At 43.4% G+C, this 19290-nt stretch overlaps 1 protein-coding gene across 2 annotated transcripts in view; it reads right to left on the bottom strand.

The window, feature by feature from the left end:
• Window positions 1-19290, bottom strand: part of LOC117517834 (plakophilin-4-like) — a 92520-nt gene that overhangs the window by 37696 nt on the left and 35534 nt on the right. Inside the window, exons 3-7 of one of the 2 annotated variants that reach the window (XM_034178970.1) lie at window positions 15495-15607; window positions 13802-13836; window positions 13170-13292; window positions 10608-10768; window positions 9550-10030 (exon numbers count right to left, since the gene is read on the bottom strand). In XM_034178970.1, coding sequence (XP_034034861.1) covers window positions 9550-10030; window positions 10608-10768; window positions 13170-13292; window positions 13802-13836; window positions 15495-15607 — 913 coding nt within the window. Of the gene's footprint in view, window positions 1-9549; window positions 10031-10607; window positions 10769-13163; window positions 13293-13801; window positions 13837-15494; window positions 15608-19290 lie in introns of both variants that reach the window. The other variant, XM_034178977.1, reaches the window with a different exon arrangement.

The raw sequence follows: 19290 nt of genomic DNA, 5'->3' as shown, positions 1-19290 counted from the left end.
GGCAGGGTACAGTCGGCCGTGGATTTGTGATTATGCTATAAAAACTGCACCTTTGCGTGCCATGATTAGAGCAGTGGGGCAAACAAGCAATGCAGCTCTCCTCGTCTGGACAGATCAGGCAACGGGAGCTTTTGAGGCCCTAAAAACAGACATGCAATCTGCTCCCGCGTTAGGTAACCCAGATTATGGGAAACCTTTTCATTTGTATGTTACTGAAAAAACTGGATATGCTTGTGCTGTACTAATGCAGGAAACAAATGAAGGAAAACAACCATTGGCCTATTATAGTACAAAGCTTGACAACATTGAAACAGGATTGCCACCATGCTATCAGGGTCTAGCAGCAGCTGCCTTTGCATTTCAAAAAGCATCATCCATAATCATGGGACATGCAGTAACGTTGTACACGTCGCATCAGTTACATGCCCTGCTAACCAGTCAACGTTTTGTCTTAACACAAGCTAGACGCACTGGATATGAAGTTGTGTTGTCCGCTCCAGAAATAACAATACAACGTTGTCACACGGTGAATCCCGCCACCAAATTGACCACACCGTTAGATGGTACTCCACATAACTGTGTGGCAGAGACAGAGAAATTTTTGAGAGCCAGAGAACATTTGTATAATCACGCCATAGATGCAGATCTAACCCTGTTCGTGGATGGCTCATGCTTTCGGGATGCCGCAGGATTGCATGCGGGTATGGGGATTGTTAAACTAAACACGGATGGCGAGACCTTTGAATTACTGGAGTCCCAAGGAATTGATCAGCCTTGTTCAGCCCAACTGGCAGAAATCAAAGCCTTAACTATGGCTTGCCAGATAGGTAAAGATCAACGTGTTAATATCTACACAGACTCAGCCTACGCTTATGGCGTATGTCATGTACATGCAAACATTTGGAAACAAAGGGGATTCCTGAGAGCAGATGGCACCCCTGTCACTCATGGAGAAGCGATTTCCCAACTGTTACAAGCTCTCCAATTACCGTCTGAGGTAGCCATCATTAAATGTGCAGGTCATCAAAAGAATAATAACATCATAGCTCAAGGTAACAATCTAGCAGATGACGCAGCTCGCAAAGGAGCACAAGGAGAAAATATGTTTCCCCTGCTAACCATCCAAGATTGTGCCCCACTGGTTTCACTTGACGCACTGATAGTGGCTCAAAGTAGGGCCAGTGGAGAAGAAAAACGAATGTGGGTTAAACGAGGCGCTATTGAGACACGCAGTCAGGGGCCAGCGGACAAGCTGTGGCGCAGTAGTCATGGACATTTTGTGTTACCCACCAATTTATTACGACATGCAATCATTTGGGCCCACGGACCCGATCATTGTTCGCGAGTCCAAATTATGAACAAACTAAAAGCTGTCTGGTGGTCACCATATATGGCAGCAACAGTGGACCGTTTGTTGAATGAGTGTGAGGTATGTGCACAGTACAATGTCCGGAAATCATTCACAGCCCCTTTAGCCCACATTCCGGTCCCTGATGGGCCATTCAGACATCTTATGATGGATTTCATAGACATGGGAGCTGAAAATCGAGTTAAACGAATGAGATATGTTTTGGTAGTGATATGCAGATTCAGCCGATGGATTGAGGCAGTAGCCTCTGCAAATCAAGACCATAAAACGGTAGCCAAATTCTTGTGCCGAGATGTCTTTCCAAGATTTGGCATTCCAGATACTATCTCATCTGACAACGGTAGGGCTTTTGTAGCCAAGTTTACACAAGAAACATTCAAACAATTGGGTATCAAACAGAAGTTTGGGTGTGTTTATCACCCTCAATCAAATGGGGCAGTGGAACGGGCTAATGGCATTTTAAAGAACAAACTAGCAAAAATCATAGCAGACAGCAATGGCAAACTAACCTGGCTGGATGCGTTGCCGCTTGCTTTATTGTCAATGCGCTCACAAACTAACCGACTAACCCATTTGACACCATTTGAAGCTCTTACAGGTCGGCCGATGCCTATTCCATACCTGAGAGGACCCTACGAAGGACCATCGCTGGAGCAGCTACAAGACGAATGGCATAATTATCTGAGACAGTTAACCCAAATACACAAAACTATCTTTTTGCAGGTCAAAGGTGCTACAGAAGACAGAGAAGCAGAGATTCCACTTGAAAATCAGAGCATCCAGCCTGGTGATCTGGTTTACGTCAAGGTGTTCAAAAAGAAGTGGGACAGGCCCCGCCGAGAAGGTCCTTTTAAAGTTATTCTTGCCTCACGTACAGCAGTCAAAGTAGACGGTAAGGACACTTGGTTTCATTTAAACCACTGCTGTAGGGTTGGTGGCCCAGCGCCCCTGCGGCCTCGGCAAGCTCGTCTTGGCAGAGCCGCCGGGCCAAGGGGGGAAGCAGGAGAAGCCAGAGACCCTACAGCAGCACCGAGGGACGGCCACGCCTCCCTGCAGCCAGAAGAAGCACCGAGGGAAGGCCACGCCTCCCTGCAGCCAGGCGAACACCGGCCAAGGCGCTCACAGAGACTGATTGAACAAAGACGACGCACAGCTTCAGAGAGTAGTGGATCCCTGCCAGATAGAGCAGCGACAGACTCAGATGCAGACTCAGAGACAACTGGAGACGCAGGCCAACAGACAGACAGAAATACAGACCGACAGATAGACAGGCCACAGGAGACATCAGACTCGGACAGCAACTCAGTAGATTTACCGACAGAAGAACCGCAGGAAGTACAACCCAGACAAAGCACAGATACACCACACATCCCTAGTGACAGCTCATCTAGTGACGGCTCACTTAGTAGCACATCTAGTAGCACATCTCAACAGTCATCAGAGCAATGATTAAGGAATTATTCAAGGGATTGACAATACTACTGGTGGTCAGTATGGGAGAAAATAGACATCCAAAACATACAACGGACTGTGCCGTGGCCATGGCCGCAATAGCAGCTAAACAAGGCATTCTAAACACAGGAAAAACATATAATTTGGTATACATTAAATCAAAAGCCTACAAGAACATAGGAATACAGGGAAAGCTGGGGGATTACATATTAGGCGAAGCCATTAGCATCAAATGTGAAGAGGAGGGAACACTCAACATAGAGGTAATTTGTGATAAAAGAGGATGCAGGGAAACCAAGCAAGACGTAACTGTTACAGTACATGAAGCCACAAAATGGGTAAAAATCAAACCAAGGAAAAAGAGGACAATTAGAAGCCTAGAAACAAGCAGTCACTTAGGGAGATGGGATCCCAGTACAGACCTAGCCCGCACACAAGGGTTGAAGACCAATTTATTTTACCAATGGTTGAAATTTTCGGCTAGGCAGATCAGTGAAAAGCCTTGCATAGCCTGTCACTGGAAAGGTGTGATACCTCAGGCTAAACCCCTACCTGATATCAACAACTGTTATAGGAGTCCCCAACATAACTCAGACCAAGCAGAATGCTATACACAATGTGTTATGAAAATGGCAGTAGGTGATGAAAAATATGCTGCCGACAGTAAACTTTGTCCAGTGCCCCTAAGTACAGAAGGAACCGTTCCACCTATGATTAAAATAGAGAAAGGGATGATACACCCATTCTGTATAGCTAAAGGCTTAGTAGCACAATACATAAGCGATTGGCAGGTAGGGACGACCCAGCCAAAACACCACATACAGTGTATGCAAAAGCAGCAAGAATACAAACCGGCCAAAACAGCATGGAACATTACCGTCTGTCACACCCTGCCAGCAGCAGGCATACAGTGTGAACAAATAGTACCGGCCACAGGGGGGTCGGTAATTGGACTGAATCTCACCCATGCTTCATGGGTATCTACTCCAAATTTAGCTAAGGGAACGGTACCCTTAGCTGACATCTTTTGGATATGCGGACAAAGAAGGAAACTCCTGTCATCGCTGTCCCCTAATTGGAAGGGCCTTTGTGCTCCTGTGATGCTCACAGGAGCTATAACAGTAATTGAAATGCCAAATTCAATACAACCCATGCCACAGAAACTTCGTAAGAAAAGAGGAATAATGACGTTTAAAACAGACTACAACATCACAGTAAGAAACGGGATACCAGAAGGGATACCCCGACAGTTAGAAGCCATAGACAGTAGCAGAGTTAAAGCAGATGAAGATGCGGATAAATGGGGATGGGCATTGGCTCTGTTTGGGGTTACTCCAAAAATCCGTTCTAGGTTCCAGGAGGTGCAGTGGATTAATTACTTGTGGTATAATCAGCAAAGATACCTGAACTGGACATTGGCAGCAGTAGGAGCCTTAACCGAACAACTGCACGCCACCTCGCTAATGACAATGCAAAATAGATTAGCTATCGAGATGATGATGGCTGATGAACAAGGAGTTTGTATTATGATCAAAGCCACCGAATGTTGCACAGCTATTCCCATGCGTACAGGGGAAGACGGAAATTTGACAGAGCTCTTAATCACACTTGAAGAGATGCAACAGGAACTGTTAAGTAACTCCATAGGAGGGAGAAATGAAACTGACGATTCTGGATACATTGTAGGGAATGGAATGAATATTGGCCCACTGTTTTCACTGTTTGGGACTCTAAGGAGAGGGTGGATATCATGGAAAGACTGGTTATACCAGATAGGTGTAATCTTGGCACTAACAGGGGTGGCGGTCTTGCTGGTAATATGTTGTGGTATTCCCTTGATAAAATTTCTGGTCAATAAATTGATTTCATCCACAGTAGGACAGCTCCCACTGTTAGCCATCCGAGCCCTAGAAGAAAGCACAAACGAAACAGACAGAGAACCAGAATATATGGAAATGGATGAAATACCAATTATCCTCCCCGACAGCCCCCAGCTCCCTAATATTGTGGCGTATACCCCAGATAGGGAGGACTGGGATGGACCGTGCTTGGTGATATTGTAGACGAGGAAGAAGACATGCATGCACATTTACATTCACACACATGCACCCACAAAAATGAGGGATAGGATAGACAATATCTGAAAGAATGACATGGAGCTGTAATAATGAACGTATATGTATATTACTAGGACACAGGAGTATGGCTGAGAGACCAGACTCCCCTGATCAGGGACCTATGCCTGATCTGCCTCTATCAAGTCTGATTGGACTCTCAGAACTGTTTGGAGAAGAGGATATACAGGAGGGATGGTCGAGACATGATTGATCGCCACAGCCGCCATCCATCCAGCAGCTAAACCAGTTGGCAACAGAAGGATCTTCATCGTTCCAGCACCTGGCGATGACGGCTTCACAGAATCTGCCTGCAGCAAGAGTCGGCCCGAGGACTCCACCATCACCTGAAGGACCCTTTGGACTCAGGAACACACCCCTTCCGCAGATGCCATGGAGACAGTCACATGTGCCAGTGGCAACGATACCCTCCAGGGGAGGCAGCCAAGGTCGACCATATGCAGCAACTGCCCGAGTGCATCCTAGACCCAATTCACTGCTAGGACCTGTCCCCAGCTTTCCACCCCCAAGGCAGGAGAGATATTCTGATCAGCCCAGTACCTCTGGAGGAGGATCAGCAGGGGTGGACCTTAGTTGAACTCACCCACCAGGACAGAAGGGAGCTTTGTACAGGCTACTAAATGCCCAGAGTGTCCCAACCACTTGCCTGTGCGACATCAACAATACTCCCCCCACACACAAAATGCCTTCCCCCTTGTACTTCCTGTCCCCTGGACTGCACAACCTTAATCTGGTCATGGTCACCCCACAGGACATGGCAATCTTGGTTCGAGAGCTTCGTCTTCCACAAGAGTCTGTTCCAAAAACCTTGGAGCAGCTCCTGCCCCTCACAAATCACATTCCCCATGAGCTATTTGAGGAAATCATGCCACAACTAAGTCAGACAGCTGCATACCTGTTCAGGATACACCGTGACAATGCCAACATCTCTTGTGCTCAGGAGGGCCTCCATACTCAACTGTGTGGTCTTCAGTCTAGTATGGACATGCTAGCCTGCATGATGGAGCATATGGAAAGGGAACAGCTAGGGCTGGCCACCACCACCCTGAATGTGGGCAAGAATTATCTGGGGGCCCTGTACAACCTGGCCAAGCAGCACAAGGAGCTGGAAAGATCCATCAGAGAACTGCACGACTGTCTGAAAGCCAGAATTCCTGATCCCTCCCCCACTACCCCTGAAAGGCCAACCTCCCCATGTTCCCCAACTTCTCCCAAAACTTCAGATGCTGAGTAAATGCTGAGGAGCGCGGACTGACGTAATGGCACTGAACACGGACTATGATCTTGGTTCTTGAGTTTGAATTGCGGACTGGTTTCAGAAATCTGAGTGTAAATAAAACAAAGAAGGATATATGTTAGTAACGAAAGTTGGGTAAATGTCTGTCCTTACCATCATCTGCGTAACACAGATAAAGCTAAATGCATACACATAGATATCACATTGCAAAGTTATAAAAAGGGGACCCTTACACGGCGTGTTTGTAGATTTAGTAGTAAAGATGCACCATAGGGACCCCTTTTTTTCTTAAATTATAGCATGCCTCAAGAGACATGCATTGCCTAAATTTGGTGTCTGGCCAAAACGGGCATTAGAAAACAAGCTGAAAAAGAAGAAAAACAAAGTGGAGAATGTTGAGAAATGGCCTATAATGAAAACCATTATACGACTGACTAAGGCAAATGACTTCAGGACGGACATGAAGGGAAACCATTTATTGTGTTTATCATTTAACTAGACATAGCTGCGCTAACCTTAGAATAGTTACTTGATTGGTTGACTAAATAGTGGTAACGTAGGGGTTATTTGATGCATTTAAATAATAAATGTGTGACGCTTTAACAAAATAATATGTAGAACCAAGTATAATGGGTTGGAGCCTCTGGTTGAGTGAGTCAATAGATGCCAGAAGATGATTGGTTGCACTGATGTCAATGTGAAGCCTTTACTTTGCCATGATTAAGAGGTTGATGTAACTTGTTTTATGTGGCCATTTTAAGTGCCTTGAATTACACCAAAACTCAATGATTGAATGTCACCTTGTGTTGATATAATCCAGCTAATTGCTCACCTTGTGCCTTAGTATGTAGGTTCACCTGCACTGCAATATATTTACCATGTGAAGTATCACTGATATTCATATCCGCACCAGAGTTATCAGTAAGTCGAGTGCTGTGTTTTTCTTTTATATTGCAATGCACAAATGAGGATGTCTTGTCAGTAAACAACCCAAGAGTATAGTTGATGTAATGGGACTCTTTCGAGTCCCAGAGGAGGGACTGTAGAAGAATTTTTAGGTCCATATTTGAACTGTGATGAACTATCAAGTGTCCTGATCCGAACTGTATGTCCTCTGGTTGAACTAGCAGGTGTTCAACCCAAAAAAAGGGCTCTATTAGTCATTTAGTCTGTCAGGGGCTTTCCAAGGCCTTTTAGGTGCTTTCCCGCAGGCCGCGTGCAGGGGCCTCAGGCCAGCTGCACGTGTGGCTGAGGCCACGTGCGGAGGGGGCCTCAGGCCAGCTGCACCTGTGGCTGAAGGTCTTTTAAAAAAATCAGTTGTAAATCCTTCATGTTTTAATGGGAGCGTTTGTCACATTGAAATAATGGCCTAACACCTGCTTAGGGTTCACTAGAGGACGCTTCCAATAGAAAACCATGTCTTGGGAATGAAATAAATAAAAAAGTCGAAGGAGGAGCGATGCCCGCGGGTCTCCAATAAATAGACGAGCGCGGTTGTCATATTCAGTCTCTCTAGAGGACTCAGTTTGTCTAAGCTTTGTGTCGAAGGCTTAAATAAACTTAAAAACTCTGTGCATTTTATCTTGCTTAAGGCTGAATTATTCTAAAGTGTTGTGTCCTCTTTCTAGCATATCACTTGCAATTAGTTTGTGTTATCTAAAAGACGACATCCTGAGAAGACCAAAAAGACGAGCCGCGACAATGGTTTAAAATCCTGCAGGGCAGCAAGGTCCCCCTGCTCAAGCCAGCACATGTCCAGGCCCGTTTGAAGTTCACCAGTGAACATCTGGATTATCCTGAAGAGGCATGGGAGAAGGTCATGTGGTCAGATGAGACCAGAATAGAGCTTTTTTGGAATCAACTCCACTTACCATGTTTAGAGGATGAGAACAACCCCAAGAAAACCATCCCAACCGTGAAGCATGGGGGTGGAAACATCATACTCTGGGGGTGCTCTTCTGCAAAGGGGACAGGACGACTGCACCGTATTGAAGGGAGGATGGATGGGGTCATGTATTGTGAGATTTTGGCAAACGGCCTCCTTCCCTCAGTAAGAGCATTGAAGATGGGTCATGGCTGGGTCTTCCAGCATGACAATGACCCCAAACACACAGCCAGGGCAACTAAGGAGGGGCTCTGTAAGAAGCATTTCAAGGTCCTGGAGTGGCCTGGCCAGTCTCCAGACCTGAACTCAATAGAAAATCTTTGGAGGGAGCTGAAACTCCAAACCTGAAAGATTTGGAGAAGATCTGTGTGGAGGAGTGGACCAAAATCCCTGCTGCAGTGTGTGAAAACTTGGTGAAAAACTACAGGAAACGTTTGACCTCTGTAATTGCAAACAAAGGCTACTGGACCAAATATTAACATTGATTTTCACAGGTGTTCAAATACTTATTTGCAGCAGTAACATACAAATAAATTATTAAAAAAATACATTGTGATTTCCGGATTTTTTATTTTTTTTTTTAGATTATGTCTCTCACAGTGGACATGCACCTAAGATGAAAATTTCAGACCCCTCCATGATTTCTAATTGGGAGAACTTGCAAATTCCTCACTGTGTATATATATATATATATATGTATGTGTGTTTGTGTGTGTGTGGTTAGATAGATAGATACTCACTCACTGACTCACTCACCTTCAACCGTTTACGTCAATCAGCCCCTCCGTGACCCTTAACTGGAGCAAGCAGTTGAAGATGAGTGAGTGAGTATCTAGTTATCTAGAAAAAAAACCTTAGACCCCAATGACCTTGACCTTTGCCAAAATTTTTAAGGGCAATTCTGGGGTTGCCCATCCCCCATCGACAGAATTCAGGAAACAGACAAATGTTGCTAAGATCGATGTTGTCAATGTGCTGCTAAGTGAATTTTGTTCAGGCCTGCATTAAGTTAAAGCTGCAGCAGCAGCAGCAGCATCTGCCGCTGGGCCTCCATAATGTGACTACAGAGTCCATGAAATGAGCGGCTAAATCCAGGTACGAGATATAAATCACCTGCCAAGCTTCATTCCCAGAGCTGCAGATGCACACAAATCATCTCGGCTCAGTCAGATGTCTTTAAATTAAGCACAGGAAGTGATGTCACAGCTGTGCAGCGAGGCTGCGGCGTTGCCAGCACTGACACATCTGCAGTGAACCGCTCGACTCAAAGTCACATTGAGGGGAAGGAAGGCAGGAAACATCATGCTGCTTTTCTGGCCCAGATTCTGACCTGGTTGGATTTGACCTAACAACCCTCTGATGCACAAACGTCCTCTTTGCGGCTTTAGATTCAGACTCATAAGATGAATGTGGAGTTGTTAGCATCACTAAATCTGTCAGCGGTGTCATGTGGATTGGACGTCAAACTGACCTATGAGGCTGTCGGGGCGGGGCAGGGGGCTCCTCTGGTACAGCCCGTATGGATCAGCTCCGTAGGCCAGCGGCTGGTTCTGCCGGGGCAGGGTGGAGCCATAATGCTGCGGCATCGCTGCCATCCCCGAGCGTAGTGGGGATCCGGTCAGTCCCCTCCCCTCGATCAGTGAGAGGGTGGAGCCTAGCCGTCCGCCACCTCTGCTTTCGACGCCACCGCTGTCGCCACCGCCCAGGACCTGTGTGCCGGGACAAGATCCGTCGCCCGGTGAGGAAGGTGACTGGCATGATGGCGGCATGGTGGTGCCAGGGAAAACAGCAGCCAGAGGTTTGGGCTCAGAGAGGATGGGCGAGTCATAGGTGCTGCCCTGGGATGTTCTCAGGGAGATACGGGACGGCGAGACGGTGCCAGCTGTGCCGCAGCCTGGAGACTGGCTCCTGGAGGGGAGGGAGGCCATCCTCCGCAACACCCGACCAGACCCCTGAGGAGGAGACAAAGGGAACCTCAGAATTGATAAGCACAACATTGCAAGAAAACAGCCAAATCTTGGCTCATATGTTGCAATTATTTTGGAGACATTCCTGAGTTTTGTACTTAAAACTGGGAAAAGGTAGAAAATATGCGACACTTAATTATATAAATATGTAACACTACCATTCCCAAACTTAAGAACACCACGGCCCACTTTGGCATCTAAAAAAATCATCTGGGTCCCTCTTAAACCTTTAATCACAATTTTAATTAACACAAGACTAAAAAGAAATATTTCAATAATTATATTGTGATAAACTAGATCAGCTAAATTATTATTATTGTTACTTTTTATGCTTATTATTCAAGTAATTTCAAATTTTACTACAAAATTAAAAATCAACAACTTTTTAAAATGTATTTTTAATGACCTCTCATGGTCCACCTGCAGTATCTTTGCAGCCCACTGGGGTGGCTGTAGCCCATGCTTTGGGAAACGCTGGCGTAATAATTTAACATCACTGAGAAATGCTACTTGGAATCAAAGTTGACTTCTGGCAACTGAACTGGTGGAGGTCCGGCTGTACCTGTGCGGAGGCTTGACCTTCAGCTCGGGGGCTTCTGGACAGAGACAGCGAGGCGCGGAGTTCCGAACGCACCACGTTCTGGTTACTGTAGTAACTGACACTGCTGTCCTGGTAGCCGCTGTCTGAATACGAGGTCATCTGGGCCGAGTGACCTCCTGAACCTGGGAGGACAGGCAGATAACACAGTTTAAAAACTTGTTTAATTCTGATATTATTTCATTTGACCAACTTTTTAATGAACACAATATGAATACGTGTTAAGGCATATGCATGAATTCTGGACTGCTCTTCTTGGAAGAATGTGCAGCTTCAGCGATGGCCTACTTTCACATGTAGGCTGAGGAGGAGGAAGCACGTGAGGAATATTTTTGTTCCATCACACCTCTCCTACATTGTGGAATATAAATAAATAAGACCATTGGGACTTTTAAGAAAAAAAAAAAAAGTCACACCTAACCAGAAACTATATTGACGCATGATATTATGAAGGTCAAACAACTCTGAATCAACACCCTCAGGGTTTTTTATTTCGTACTTCTTTTGATCTTCAATGTGTGGTGTCATTCAAAGTCTGAATATATTTAAAGTCTCTGTATTTACAAAAGATATTCAAGTTTTATTGTGTTTTTTCTGTCTTACTCTGAGGTGTAGAAAAGGTATGTAGACATGTGAGAGGTGTACAAGCTTGAAGAGGAATGACTCCAGTACAGCACCTTGAGGAGCTCCACTGCTATTCTGAACTACCACAGATGTGTGTGTCTGAGTGTAGTTAAACTTCACCAATAGGATCCCAGAAGTCACAAATCATTCTTGAGTTCTTGAATGTGAGCAACCTTCAAGTTTATGTTTGTGCATTCTTACTACTTTTTTGTCAGGGATTACAGTATTAGAATTTCTACAAGATTGTGACACTGGAATAAAAAATGGGACTCCACGTCACTAGAAAAGCTAATCATCTTCAGAAATGGAACAAGCTGCTGGATTTCCTGAGAGTTCAACACAATTTGGATTTAGCAGACAGCTGGCAAATGTTTGGACTAAGAGCTTCGGACAAGAACAATATAGGCTAAAATTTTTGGTATTACTGGGTAGATTTTATTATGGTTATCGCTCTTGTCCAACGAATATGTGTATTGTGTAAAAGAATTACTTTGACACCTGTTCCGGTATATTATGAAGTACCACAGGGTTCTGTACTGGGTCCTTTGCGGTTCGCTCTCTCTATAGCACCCAATATTGTGAAGCTAAGGAATTACTTTACTACCAGTTTTAAATGCCAATTAATGCTAATAATCCATCTGAAATGGGAATTATAGAAGACTGTTTGGTATCAGTGAACAATTGATTGTCCTGTAATTTATTATGTTTAAATTCAGAGAAGACAGAAATGACAGTCATGGGTCCAATAAGGCATGGAAGGCAATTTGAGTAGAATTGTTAGTTCAGAATACTGCAGTGAGACTAACTAGGAAGAAGGTTTGACAATATTACTCCAGCCTTAAACTCCATTCACTGGCTTCCTGTTCATGTGATTCTTGATTTTAAGGTATTTTTGTAAAGATGCAAAAACCTTCATGGACCTGCGGCCTCATACTTGGTTGATTTACTTACACCTTATGTATTGGCCCGTGCTCTGCGTTCTTCAGATCAAAGATAGCTGTGTGTTCCAAAAGGTAAAGAAGAAATCAGCTGGTCACAGAGCATTTTTTTTTTTTTTTATCATGCTCCATTTCTGTGCAGTGGTTTGCCCATTGAGATAAAAGCCTGATTCTGTGTGATTCTCCAGGTTAAAGACTCATCTGTTTTCTCTTTCTTATAACTGAGACAGACTTACTTATGTTGCATCACTGACTGTGTTAATGCAACTAGATATTCTTGCAGATTGTTTTGGTTGGTCGCTGCAAAATCTGTGTTTTGTATGTGTGACAAATTTCTTGTACGTTGTTTTACTGATGTTAGTTGTGTTAAAGTTTATATTTTTTATTACTGTTGTGGTGGCCGCCACACTGAGCCTGGTCCTCTACTGTTGGACTTTGCTTCCGTGAGGCGTGTTGATGCAAACTGTGTAGTGATTTGACACTATACTCGTATAAATAATTTTGAATTGAATTCAGTACCACAGAGTCCAGCCTGGGTCGTTTGTACTTCAATACAACCGCCACAGGGTGTCACTGTTGCTTTGTAAATGGACCCATGAAACGTCCGTAAAGTCACGTTTCACTTTGCTGATGTTGCCAACATTGTCCACACGGTTTCACGGTGGGTTTAATTAGCAAAAATATATCAGTACCCTTTTCAAAACAAAAGTCTAGAATTCGTGGATATTTTCAGGAAATCTTCAAATGGCAATGCCAAAGTGAGGCAATACAGTCAAAAAAGACCTTTTAAAGCATCAAGCTCTTTTTGCAGGTCACAAATAAGAAGTTAATCTGCAGCCAAGTGTAAATACTCAGTAAAAACAAACTAATTCTTCTCAATTTTCTGCTTCATTTCACTGTGTGACAAACATGAACATCTCTTGAGCCCGTGTCCTCAGCACCGGCACCGCTAACAGACCCTCACTGTCATGCAAGGAGGCGCGGTCTGGTTCAGGCAGGTAGAGTCCGTCCTCTGTCTCCAGGTGACGACCAGGATGTCCAGATGTCTCCATGACTCCGCCCTGAGACTCTCCGCCTGCAGACGTATCTGCACAACATTCGTCAGAAACACGGACAATTTACTGATGGAGAAAACATTCCTGCAACGACATTCCCGAGGCAGACGAGCTGCTCTTAATCCAACAAATATAATGTGTGATTCTTTGACATAAAAAAGCAATAGTGGATTTTATCAGTGTGCTTTGGTTTTATTGGAAAGCTGACAGTGAAGAATGGGGCTGGAATGAGCACACAGATCTGTGACAGGATGGCAAATGGCTCCAATTCGGAATTCATACGATGACTGGAAACAGCATTTTTGTTTTGCTCAACTGGACACTGCAGTGTTCTGGAAATTTTCACATCTGTGACAACTAAAGCAGCCTGATACATCTAAAAAAAAAAAAGATGTGGAATATTTACTGTCAGCAGCTCATTATTTCTTTCATCGGTATATAAAGCAGATTACCGCTTCAGCTTTTGAAATCTGCAGCAGTCATCTGATAAATGTTTGCAGTTAAAACATATATTTAGCTATTTTAAGGTGAGAAATCATACCTGCAGATCTCCATGCAAACGACTTCTCAGACGAGCTTCAGCAGAAAAAAAAACCAGATGAGAAAAAAATTAAATCAATCACAGTTTCTCCAGAAAAATCCAAAATAACTTTCCTCCTAAATGTTCTTTCATGTTCAGCCTGCGAGGAATGTGAACTTACTGGACAATGTGTGAATCTTGTCTAAAAATTAATAAATTCAAGCGTGAGATGACATGTTGTAATATGACACCCTGGTTCCAAATCTGGGGTCTGAGCCTCTGCAAGGGGGCGTGACAGAATGAACCAAAGGCTGGGGGAGTGAAACCCTATCAAGTCAAATTTGGGAGGATGTGCTGGTCCCGCGCTTTGCCGACACCTTGGATCCAGGATGGCAACCACCCAGGCAAACAGATGGTCCATCCCCACATAAAAATAAGCATCTGTAGCAGCAGGTGAAACGTGGGCGCCCTCTGGCTGTCTCCATTCACTGTTAGACAGTTTGTGTGAGAAAATACCAGAAGTGTTGAAGATGTGCTGAAATGATTACTGACATCCATATTAATGGATATTTGGCTGTATTTTCTGCTGCTATGATTAACAAAATATTTCTGGCCTGGCGGGTGTTCTCATTAGCCTGGCGGTCTGCCAGGCCTATAATACTGTAGGGAAACACTGCAAACGGTCCAGATGATTAGTGATGGGGCATCTATTCTTTACTGCAGAATGACAGTAACATGGAGAAATCAGGCTTGAGTCTCAATGATATCAAAGGTTTAAAATTTATGAGAGTGATTGAGAAGTTTGGAGCCTGATCCAGAAAAAAAAAATAGGGTGTGGTCTTCCATCTTTTGCATTCTGAGAAGCCAACATTTCTTGAAGGTGTAAAGTTTTGACTCACTGGGTGCAATGTTGAGAAATGCTGGTTTCTCAGAATGCAAAAAGATGGAGAACCACACCCTACATTTTCTGGGTCAGGCTCAAAACTTCTCAATCGCCCCTTGTACATCTGAATGGGACTGATCTGCAAGGACAGGTGGAGCCACAATACGTCCCACCCAAGTGTATTCAGAAACATACCAGCAGAGAGTCCAGTCAGATGAAAATCATCCTATATTTGCATTTATAATGCAAACAATGGAGGCTCAAAGACAGAACCTTGGGGCACACCACAGCACAAATTCCCACTGTAGCTTGTTTTGATGATGTGGGTTTGGACTCAAGCCAAGTCAAGTCTAGAAGCATGTGTCTAGATGCTGTGTTTTGCCACGTCCACAACACCATGGAACCACCCCAGGTCCTGGACGGCAACCGACCAGGTAGACAGCCAGTCCACCCTGGTATCTCTAAAATAATGTACCTACCGGAGTCAGGTGAAACATGGGCATCTCCTTGACCTTCTCCAGCTACCGGTGTCCTCGACACTCAGGTACCTGTGCGCTGGATCATGCACAGAGAAACAGGCCACATGGCCAAAATGTCGAAGCTGGCGTTGCCTCACAATAAGAGTTAATGGTTTGGACTCTGACACCAGAATTAAACATACCAGCCCAGAAAAATTTATTGCAGACACAATATTCCACCTGTTTGGTGTGAACATAGTTCCATGGAGTTCCTGCTGTGTCTCAGGAACCGCTGGTCGTACAGCTCAAAAACTGGGAGTGTTTTTATTTCTCACTGGCCTTCTTAACGTAAATTATTCCGTGTTTGATGTACCTGCTACTGTCTCCTGCTGGTGACTCGGCTCCCAGCATGCACCTCTCCAGCTGGCTGGCCACGATCTGCCGCTCCTCCTCCAGCTCTCGAGTCAGACGCTCAAACTGGAGCTCCTGCAAGAGGAAACAGTGTTTGTGCTGATTTGTCAGAAAAACTTCACTTTTGACTTCAAATATGCATGAAATATACAGCACCATTCCTGCACGAGCTGCGTACAAACACACGGGTCTGTCCTCGTGTGGTTCCTGTTTGAAATCATCCAAAAAAACATCTCTGCAGAATGACAATGCGCGCTATGTTCCTGCCTTTTTAATTTGGCTTTTCCCCCCCCACATCTGTTGTTGTTTAAAGGACTGTTAATATTTTATTATAACAGTTTTCACAAAAACATTTTTTCAAACATTTTTTTTCTTTTACTAAAGTGGATTAGAACTTTTTTGTGGAACACAGCACCAACTACTGTACAGGAGGGACCGAGCAGTCAATATGTGTTCACTGATTTCAAAATGGCTCTTTTCAACCGTGACATGTCAATCATCTGGGTGCCACATGGGATATCCAATCAGATTTCAGGGAAATCCAGCGCAACCCAGCTACACCCATCGACATTATATGCGCAGACACCTCATAACTTGCTGCAATGTGATCCAGCATCGCCGCCATATTGGATGGGTCTCTTCACAATAGGCTCGTACCAGCCATGCCAGGCTGAAAGTGTTTGACATTTCCTGTTTCACTGTGGACTCAAAATTTAGCACTTCCTGTTTCAGGCTCAACCTCCCACTGAATTCCGCAATATCCCACGAGAATTTGTTTATTGTCAAGTCTTCAACATTTGACCTTTTTTTAAAATTATTTAATGAGATAAACAAAAAGTTACACAGAAACCTTACAGAGGAATAAAAACAGCAAAAGCAACATACCAAAGAACAGGTTAAAAAAAAAAAGATCAAAACCAAGGGGGAATTATTAAAAAAAATAAACTTTCCAAAGTTAAACATATCTGACATTTCCTGTTTCACTGTGGACTCAAAATTTGGCACTTCCTTCTTCAGTCTCAAATTGCCACTAAATTCCCACAAGATCCCATGAGATCTCCTGTCTTGTCATTCCAGAAAGTGTTTGACATTTCCTGTTTCACTGTGGACTCAAAATTTAGCACTTCCTATTTCAGGTTCAACCTTCCACTGAATTCCGCAATATCCACGAGAATTCGTTTATTGTCAAACCAGGAAATGTTCAACATTTGACCTTTTTTAAAAATTATTTAATGAGACAAACAAAAAGTTACACAGAAACCTTACAGAGGAATAAATACAACAGCAAAAACAACATACCAAAGAACAGGTTAATAATAATAATTAAAAAAAACAAAAAAAAAACCAGATCAAAACCAGGGGGGAATTATAAAATTTTTTTCCCAAAGTTTAACATATTTGACATTTCCTGTTTCACTGTGGACTCAAAATTTGGCACTTCCTGTTTCAGTCTGAACTACCACTAAATTCCCACAAGATCCCATGAGATCTCCTGTCTTGTCATTTCCAGGAAGTGTTCAACATTTGACATTTCCTGTTCCACTGTGGGCTCAAAACTTTGCACTTCCTGTTTCGGTCTGAACTACCACCAAATTCCCGCAACATTCCATGAGATCCTGTCTACTGTCAATCCAGGAAGTGTTTGACATTTCCTGTTTCCCTGTGGACTCAAAATTTGGCACTTCCTGTTTGGGACTCCCTGTAACATGAATGATCTTCATTGCACTTCGCTCATATTATTATTATTATTATTATAATCCTTATTATTATCATTTTTACTTCTATTTTGTCATTTGATTTTTAAATGGACCACAGTGGAAATAATTGTTTTCACTTCTTTGTGTCATTCATGCATTTTTAACATATTTACAATTATATTATGTACTTACATTGAACTTACTAAATAAAATCATGCACACAAGCACTCACTCACTCACACTTTTAATATAAAGATGACTTACCCCCCCTGCTGGAATGGCATGGTAGTACAGAATGTAATTAACAATGTTAGCTAATTTCTGTAGTTTCTCCAAAAATATCAGGCCTATCAACATTCCATTTGGGCTCCGTTCAAACTTGATCCAGAATGAATAAGCATTCTGCTGCAAACAGATGCTTTTAATTTCTACACAGGCACAAAGAGAGATGGTAGCAGAAGACAACAATATTAATACTCTTTTCACTCATGGTAACAACATGACACTTAACTAAACTGACTAATCCAATTGAACAACAAAAACACAATAAATCAATAACACTAACAACACTGTTAAACTAACATGAACCACAATAACAACATTTAAAACCCCCAAACACCAAACTCCCATGGTGCATTGCAGCACAATGTCCATTCTTTACTGGTTAACTAAAATGGCTAATTTCTACAAAATATTTGTCCTATCAACTTTCCATATTCACAGCGTTCATCCTTCACCGAAAATACATAAACATACCAAACAGCAAGTGTCAGCTCTCCCCAGTTTCTATGTGATCAAAGCCACACACACACACAGAGACCACTTGGCTATTATAAAAATAAATAAATAAATAAATAATAAAAAATAAAAATAAAATATATATATATATATACACACACACACACACACTTTGTGTAGCACAGGAGCCTCCACCAGCAGACACATAGTTTGTGGATTTTTAAGAGCAACATCATTAAATTTCAGGGCGGGATTCAGGCAGACACCACCTATGGGCTGATGGTGTTATTGCACCCAGTGTGTGTGTTTGATTATGTAAACGCAGACGCTTTCCAGCAATTTGTGAACTGATGAGGAACTCAGCAGGTGTCGTCACAGGAGCACACTAATTAGCAAATGACACCTAAAATTAAAAATGAAGCTGACAGCTTAAAGCTACAGTGTGCAGGATTTATTGTCGCCTAGTGGTGAGTTTGCAGAATGCAGTATACTTCACCAGGAGGGGGCGTGCTCATTCTGAGTTTATTAAGACACATCAGCTTGTTGTTGCAGGTGAATGTGGATATGTTCAATTTTTGATCCCCTGCACACTGTAGCTTTAAAACCGGCCCGTGTGGGTGTAACAGCAGGGAAAAAAGGGCGATAAAGTTGATGTTTCCAAAATAAATCTTCTTGTGACACAGTTTCTAGATTTTGCTCATCAAAGCTGTTGCGTCCCACTTCACATGTTATACACACACACACACACACACACACACACACACACACACACACACACACACACACACACACACACACACACACACACACACACACACACACACACGCTGTGACCAGGGGCGGCGCTGAGGGTTTTTACTTTGGTGGGCTGTGATTATTTAAAAGATAACTCAATTTAATTTACTCATACAGCACCAAATCACAATATTTAAGGCTTTATAAACAGGCAATGTCAAGACCAAGAGTCATCAGTCTCATGACTGGCGATCACCTGTCCATGTTTTCAAGCTCCACCCACTGCTAACTGTGGTCATTAACTAAGCCAGGTGTGCTCGGCTCTATGGTTAACTGAAGATTTGATGATGTTCAAACCAAACACGGACCTGAGATAATTTTGAATGAATAATATCTCCCCTTCTTATTTATGCGTTTGTTGAAACAGCGCCCCCTGGACATTGGAGGAGCAGTATGCTTGGGTTCAATGATGCTTTGATATATTTTTTTAAACTGAACATGGATCCACAGTAATGTTTACTTCATATGTTTTTCTGTAATTCTTCCCAGTGATTCTCCTGTTATTTATCCTTTTGTTGAAACAGCGCC

Source organism: Thalassophryne amazonica, chromosome 1 (genome assembly GCF_902500255.1).
Source record: "Thalassophryne amazonica chromosome 1, fThaAma1.1, whole genome shotgun sequence".
In the NCBI taxonomy this organism is placed as follows: Eukaryota; Metazoa; Chordata; class Actinopteri; order Batrachoidiformes; family Batrachoididae; genus Thalassophryne; species Thalassophryne amazonica.
This window is presented reverse-complemented; position numbering and strand designations above follow the sequence as displayed.